The sequence below is a fragment of the Wolffia australiana genome, chromosome 14, assembly GCF_029677425.1.
Source record: "Wolffia australiana isolate 7733 chromosome 14, ASM2967742v1".
NCBI lineage: Eukaryota > Viridiplantae > Streptophyta > Magnoliopsida > Alismatales > Araceae > Wolffia > Wolffia australiana.
In genome coordinates, this window is record NC_135848.1 from 10029599 (window position 1) to 10037724 (window position 8126).

The 8126-nt window shown below is 39.0% G+C and overlaps 1 protein-coding gene across 1 annotated transcript; it reads right to left on the reverse strand.

Annotated features, from left to right (window-relative positions):
• Positions 1–1600: 1600 nt before the first annotated feature.
• Positions 1601–7629, reverse strand: LOC144711908 (adenosine kinase 2-like). The gene is made up of 13 exons (XM_078586046.1): positions 7451–7629; positions 6869–6922; positions 6582–6628; positions 6454–6485; positions 6262–6363; positions 6120–6187; positions 5466–5542; positions 4903–5000; positions 4754–4824; positions 4600–4666; positions 4391–4513; positions 2008–2068; positions 1601–1929 (listed from the first exon to the last, which is right to left on the reverse strand). Exons 1-13 carry the CDS (start codon positions 7531–7533, stop codon positions 1787–1789), a joined length of 1026 nt encoding a protein of 341 aa, XP_078442172.1. The 5' UTR covers positions 7534–7629; the 3' UTR covers positions 1601–1786.
• Between the last annotated feature and the right edge of the window lie 497 nt (positions 7630–8126).

Sequence of the window (8126 nt, forward strand, 5' to 3'; positions counted from 1 at the left end):
TATCTTTAACATCACGTTTGATGGGCGAAACTATATAAGCACCTGAAATTTCCAAGATACTGAGGCTGTGTATTTTTTGTCACTGGTAAATTTTTATATCAATCAAATTGACGTAAACGGTGAAAATACAAGGGTATTTTATATAGGAGAATATAAGAGAATTCTTCATGTAGGATTTTAGGAAATAAATTTTAAACAGTATTTGTATCGTAATGTTTCAGAATAATATATATATATATATTTAATTTACCCGTTTCTCCAAGGGGTTATAAAGGAAATTGTTAAAATTTTATGTAATGAAAATAAAAAGGTTCATGTTATACCAGAAATATTTCAGTTAGTCACTAAAGAGTAAACAGACAAATATGGGAGTCTGGAGATAGAAATTACCGTTAAGGTCCATACGGGAAAATGAAAAAAAATGACAAATTAAGAATCGTTCACTAATATGATAATTTAAAAGGTTTTTTTACTCTCTCTCCATTTTCTTCTCTATAGCCAAAACATGTTTTTCTGTTACCATCTTGAGAAAATTCCATACTTGACTACAATAAAGAAATTCAATTAGATAAAATAAATTCAATAAGATTACAATTGCATCATAAGATCTCAACTAAAGACTTTTTTTAATGCATCAAGCACAAAGAAGGCACCTAGATCAAAAAAAATTTCTTAGTCTTTATTCGTATTTTTCATCTCTTTACACTCGTTTTGGATTTCAGGATTAACGTAGACTGCATGTCATGTGTCTAATCTGAACTGGAAGCAAGAGAAAATTCAGTGAAGTTAAAGGAGATGATGAATTTATAAAAAATGTTATATTGTTAAACAAATATTCAACATCATTGTACTGCAGATTAAACCATCTTTAATGACTAATGAAATCACAATCACTAATCAAGTGTATAATATTTGGAACGGTGACTCCCAGGGCAAAAGTCTTGGAGATTTGCCAAATGCAATCATTCATGGACGAGTGCCGAAAATATATGATCCAAAAATCAAACAGAATTGGGAGCATAAAGCCTTTTTAATTACCCACACGAAGGAAATGTCTGCATCTTAAATGCAGAAAAAGATGTAATTAATCTTCCACTTTAAATGCTTTTTAAACTAAATTATGAGTTTAATGGTTTGAAACCAATAAAATGTATGCCGCTACCCTGATGGTGCCTTTTTTTCCAAATTCATAATGTTGCATTGAATGGATCTGAATCAAAGTATGTGAGCCCATTCTGAGAGTTGACTTTCCATTGTGCACGTCTAGACCACGTCTTGACCAGGTGTTGAGTGATCAGAGTAAGTCTAACACTCAAACATACTCACTATACATTTTCAATCAACAAACACGCAATAATGGAAGCAACCTAAACTTTTATAAGATGTAATCAACAGCATTCAACAAATGACTTTGATCTCCAATTTCACATACCCCAGTTTTCTAATTTTACATTGCTTATGAATCCACAATTTCTCACAAATCCTTCGGCTAGGGTTATCTATGCTTTTCAAATGCTACTGTTACCCAAATGAAACGTCATTATTCACCATACACATGTTCAACATAATGCCTTGAGAAACGTATGACTAATCCAATAAATTATCCAAAACAATCAAAATTATGGTCCAAATAATAGTTAAAACATCAGTGAACTACATGGAAAAAAATAAATCTGATAATCAGAAAGTAGCGGTGAGACTAAGCCGAAAAATCCGAATTTCGCCTCAAAACCCAAGCTAATTCCTGGAATCTAAATTACGAAGAACCTCGAGTTACTGAGTGTACTTACTGGAAATCAGGCTTCTCAGGGTAAGTGCAGCCAGATCTCTGGATGATAACATTGGCCGCATAACATCCAGCCCTCACACATTCTTCAATGGGCTTCTCCAGCACCAGCTGGGAGAGGAAACCTCCGACAAAGGCATCCCCTGAAGACAAAAGAGGAGAAAGAATAAGCAGCTTAATCGGCATCAAAGAAGCGAAGCAACAAGAGATGGATGCCTCACCGGCACCGTTGGTGTCAACCAGCTTCTCCTTCGGCAGCAGGATCACGGGGAACAGCCTCACCTGTATGGGAGAGTTCATGGTTACAATATGAAACTAAACACCGAGGTTTCTTGTCTGCTAATGCATTGAAGCCAGGGGAACCGAGATAGGGGCCGTGGATGGATGATTAATAGAGTTCCATAATGGACAGTTGGAACAGAACGTGACAGATTTTGTCCCACCATCCACCCAGGGCTAATCATCATCCGTCCATCTCGTCATCCATTCTGTTCTGTAATCCGTTACAAGGTCGTAAAAGATGCTGAAATTATTTACAGATGAAATGGGTAATGGGTTGTCATCCGTCTCACAAAATTGTGAGCTGTACTGTTGAATGACGAATAGACATCAGGCTGGAACCAGGCGGCGTTTGTGCCAACATTTGCCCAGGGCTAGTGATCATCCATCCATCTAGCCATCCATACTGTTCTGTCATCTATCATGAGTAGACATGGTTGTTCTGTTCTGTTTGTTTTAAACAAACAAAAAATTCGCACAAAAGAACTGCACAGGGCCTTGTTCTTTGTTCTGTTCTTTTTTTTTTCAAAAATGAACAAAATTCGCACGTTCGCACAAATTCGCACAAAACTAGAACAAAATTCGCACAAAGCGAACAAAAGAACCGCACATGGGTCTGTGCGATGTTCTGTTCGAATTTGTTTTTGTTCTGTTCGGAAAACCGAACAGAACGAACAATTCGCACAAATTCGCACAAAAAGAACAGAAAGACCATGTCAAGTCATGGGTTCGGGATGGATGAATAAAAAAATTTGGGATGGAACAAACGATGGCTTCTCATCCGCCTGCCAACCATACCAAAAACTGTGGGTATATATGGATGATTAATGGACGTTGGAATGGGACGTGACAGGTTTTGTATCATCCATTGTTCGGGGCTTATCATCATTCATCCATCTTGTCATCCACCACAAGGTCAGGACAGATGCTAAAATTATTTTGGGATGGAGCAGAAGATAGAACCTCATCTATCTGTCAACCCCAACAATAGTACTGTTGGTAGACGGGACTAGACATGGTCGTTCTGTTCTGTTCGTTTGAAACAAACACAAAATTCGCACAAAAGAACCGCACATGCCCTTGTTCTTTGTTCTGTTCTTTTTCTTTTACAAAAACGAACAAAATTCGCACATTCGCACAAAATTAGACTAAAATTTGCACAAAGCGAACAAAAGAACACAACACGGGTCTGTTCGATGTTCTGTTCGAATTCGTTTTTGTTCTGTTCGGAAAACCGAACAGAACGAACAATTCGCACAAATTCGCACCAAAAGAACAGAACGACTATGTCTAGACGGGACAGAACAGGATAGAATTTGTTCCATAGTCTATTGCGCTAAAAGTCTTTCACCCGCGGCAATGTTCAATCTGCTCTATCTTCCATCATGTCCATCTTGAAATTATTTTGAGATGGAATGGCTGACGAGTTATCATTCGTCTACCAATCCTACCACTAAGAATGATGGAAGAAGGATGACGAGATGGACTCGCCCAGATTTTGTCTCATCATCTGTCCAGTGGAAATCGTTCTGTCCAACTCTTCCTCCATTCTATTCTGTCATCCGTCATGAGTCTGTCCAGATGATAAAATTCTTCTGGGACAAAGAATGACAGATCACCATCAGTCTGCAAGCATATTAGTACTGTTGGCAAATGGATGTAGAGATGGAACATGGCAGATTGTCTCTGATGGTCTCATCAGTCCAAGGCTAATCATCAACCATCCATCTCGTCATTCATTCTGTTTTGCCATTCATCAAGAGGTCAGAACAGAAAATGATGAAAGTATTTTGGGACAAAACGGATGATGGCTCGTAATCCAACCACCAATCCTGCCACTAGTACTGTTGGTGGATGAATTTCATCCTGTCATCAGGCCAGGGCTAATTATCGTGTGTCTATCTCAACAGCCATTCCTCTCCATTATCCATGCAGAAATCAGGATTGATGACGAAATTATCTTGGGATGGACGGGACAACAGGTCGTCAGCCATCCTCAACCCTACCTCTATTGCTGTTGGTGGACTGAGGACAAGTGGACATGTGGATGGAAGCCCACCATCTCATTATCCATTCTGTCCATGACTAATCATCATCTGGCCATCTCATCATCAATTCCCTTCCATCATCTATCAGGAGGTCAGGAAGGATGACCATATTATTTTGGGACAGAACGAATGATGGGTCGTCATCCGTCTGCCAACTCTACACACAGACGCTCAAAATTTTAATTGAGTTAACATTCATCACAAGAGGTATTGAAATTACTGGTAAGTCAAGCAAACTGCAAGAGGGTTCATGGGGAAATTAAGACAGGAGGCTGACCTTTCCATCCTCTGCAACAACCACAGGATCAGCCCCTTGAGTGATGACAGCAATCCTCTTACCGGTTCCAGAGGACGTTGGCAACTGAGAAATCTTCAATGCAATCTCTGGGACATCGTCAGTCTGACAATCGCAGTCCACGGTCACAGTTAAGAGAAAAAGCAGAAAATAGGCGCTAAGAAGACAATAAGGTCAAAGTCAACTTATACCTCCCACCCATGGACTTTGGCAAACGTTTGAGCCTCAGTTTCGTTCCCAAAGAGATAGTCAACATAGCTAGGATGGAAAGGATTCCACATATTAGGTGTGTTCCTCTGATAAAGTCAGAGAAAATTAGAGTGAGAGAAGGGTTTTGATGTTTACGGCATGGCCTTCTCCTGAACCTCACGGAAGAACTCACAGATGAATGGTGCCGACAGATTCATGCAGAAAACCTGCAAAAAGATGGGATGAGACAGATGAGTTAGGACCAGTTTTAAAGTCAAATAAATGGGATGACCGCGAGAACTTACTTTGTGATTAGCAGCTGCATGTTCAGCCACAAGCTGAATAGCCGCAGGAGAAACAGTCAAGAAAAAGCCAGCAATGTAGATGTATTTAGCCTTCTCAACTGTTGCCCACAAAGGAGTTGGCGAGAAGTGATTGGAGTGACGCCAAAGTTGAGGTTAAGAACAATAGAACCAGAGAAGCACGAATTTTAATGAAAAATACTTAACCTATGTTTTTTCTTGAAAACGAAAAGGGAAGATCACCCGAGAGTGGTGAACTACTTAATTTAGGAAGACAAGTTAAGTTTCACGAGTGGACAATCCAAAAATAGATACTTTTCGTAAAAAAAACATAGACATCGAAAGGGGAATATTGATAACAGTGAAGAAATACATTATCGATATTGTAAGCAAAATGTTGGGGGAACATCCCATGAAGTTGCAAATTTCTCATGAAAATGGATTCCTGCTATTAATGTATATGTTTCACTGCTGACAGACAAAAATGCAACCAATTATTTTTTTTGAAAGAACAAATGCAACTAATTATGTCGGAAGATGAGGTAAAAAGGTGGAAGCGAATTTACCAAGTGCCCAGTTTTCTGGCCTCTTCAAGTGCTCAACTTTGTAACAGTTTGCCGCTGACAGATTTGCGATCAAAGATCTGTTCAAAAACGAATATCTAAGACCACTAAATCTAAAATCACCAAACAAAATCTTGCAGTAAAGTTGAAAAAAACCAGAGGATACCCTCATAATTAGTAAGCTTGTGGCATCTTTGAAGTTGATCGGCTCAATACTTACTATCGCACTTGAGAAAAAAAGTATCGAGTAGAACTCATTAAAAAATTTAAAACGTAATTGAGAAATAAAACCTGATAACGATCATTTTAATCTGGTTCTGAAGATATAATTTTAGCTTTGAATAAATGATCATTAATACAGAAGATATCAGATAATAAGCCCCAAAATAGGATGAAAATGGAACGAAGGATGAATATATGAGTATTTAATGACTAATATTATGCAGAAAATCATAATAGAATACATCTCCTTGAACCAAAAGAGAACCAAAATTTTCAGTATCATCATCAGGCTAAGATTTGATGAGAATGGAAATTTCAGTAAAATTATAAAATAAAAATAAAAGGAAAAAATATTTTCAAGAATCAAACAACATAATCATTGAAAAGTAGAAACATGGAAGAAAAAAGGCATTGAACGCTCATTGATATTCTGACCTTTCGCCACCGAGAACACAAACGGCACAAGTCCCAGTTGGAGCAACCTCATCCTCATCATATTGTACCTGATTTAAAAATATCATTAAATAGACTAATGATCCAAACCGATTAGACTCCAGCAAGCCGATCATTTTATTACATTGACTCCGGCAGCAATGGAATTTTTCTTCATCTCCTCCCCAAATTTATCCTTTCCAATGCATCCCATGTAGCTCGTGGCACCAGGAATTTGAAGCATCCACTGCAAAGATTGTAAGAGTGAAGCCTATTTCAGCAATCAAATCATCTGGAAATAGCTTTTGAAATGCAAGGGCAGGGGACAAGAGCCTACCTGGGCAACCCGGATTGAGTTTTGAGTGGCACCTGAAATCAATTCATGTAAATGAAAAGTATATCAATGAGCGCTGAACAGCCTTCTTGAAAACCTATTAACTGATTGACGGAGCGTAAAATATTTACCGCCAGCAATGTATTCAACATCGTACTCAGTTGCCAATTCATCATACCTGATATATTTAGCACGAAAATTAATTAAAATCCGACATAAAAGGCTGCAATGGGCTATGACACATGCCATTAAAACAAAATCATCAAGTCATTTAGATTCAGTAGTCATAAAATAGACCTAATCGAGAAAAATCTAGCTCTCAAGAGAGAATTTAGCAGGAAATAAGGTGATTTGCGGCAAAAGACAATGCACATATCAAACTCTGAGAGAGAAACATCAATATTAATTTTATTCTTACATTGGCAAGTGCTTTTCTTCCGCAAGGATTGCATTGTTCAGCTTAACATCAAATCTGTCAAAGAATAAGGATTATTAACTCATAATCCAGCCAAATGTTTCAATCTAAAGGAAACAAGGACAAATAAAAAATAAACTACTCAGAATATTCAAAACGTCGAAGGAGTTTCTCGTTATCTTCACCAGCAAGGGTATAGAAAACTCAATTCAGATTCTCAAAGAGGTGAAATGAAAACCAAAGAGGGAAGAACCACAAATAAAGCCAAGAAACCCACGGATTAACACGCCGCGGGACCCAAAAATAGATCCGAAATGAGCAGAGGATTCTAAAAGAGAATCATCTACAAACACTGCGGTCGCAAAAGTATCGAGAATGAATATCCGGAGACAGGATAAGAAAAATATCCGGATCTAGCATCGAAACGATGAGTAACTTAATCAGGTGAATCTGAAGAAAAAAATCATTCAAAAGAGGTCATCAGAATGAAGAACAGATCTCGGCAGCTGGCTACATATAATATCAGAAATCAGGTTGACAGAACAGAAAAACAAAAGCGAAGAAAACAGATCCAACAGCCATTACTTCTCAAGGAACGACGCATCCACGACGGCAGAAATATCGAGCAAAGGATTTCCCATGCCCAAGAGGATCCCTTCGTACGCCATGGAAGCTGAAGATGAAGCACAAAAAATCTTCCGACAGACGGCGATCGCACTCAGTCAGATCCGGAATATGAGACAGCTCGAACGTATCAGGGCCAGCCTTCTGGAAAATATATATAGTATGTCACGATGGCGACATCAGTCGATCAATAAATTTAAGATTAAACGGGATAAATTAAAGATTACATGTGAGAGCGTCGGCAGGGTTGGTCGACTCGTCGGTTTGCTTGATTGATCAACCCTCTTGATCCTGCCGATCCGATCGGACGGATGACAATCCATCGATCGTTTTAATTCCTCTCATCTTCCGTCATCCATCCTTACTTCGTGCCCTCCGTTCCGTCCCGTTCCGTCCGTCATCGTCTTGATTGTGCCATCCGTTCGTCAACGTCCACATTTGGGCCTGCCAATCCCTACATCCTAACTTTAGTCCCGTTTGAACCTGTTATCATTCTGTTCAGCCCGTTGGAACGAAACTGCAGACTCTGTGGTGGATGGACGACCGAAAGGTTGCAGGGTCCGGTTTGCTTGTCTTACTCTTATAGTTCCGGATCGTCCGGGACGTGGACGATGGACATGACGGGACGAAGATCGTC

What these genes read in the sequence shown, in the direction of transcription:
- LOC144711908 (XM_078586046.1), bottom strand. Translation starts at nt 7,533, where the DNA reads ATGGCGTACGAAGGGATCCTCTTGGGCATGGGAAATCCTTTGCTCGAT. An exon ending in ATGCAGCTGCTAATCACAAA is followed by an intron (nt 4,825 to 4,902) that starts GTAAGTTCTCGC and finishes ATCTTTTTGCAG; the next exon opens with GTTTTCTGCATGAATCTGTC. An exon ending in GTTCAGGAGAAGGCCATGCC is followed by an intron (nt 4,667 to 4,753) that starts GTAAACATCAAA and finishes TTTCCATCCTAG; the next exon opens with CTATGTTGACTATCTCTTTG.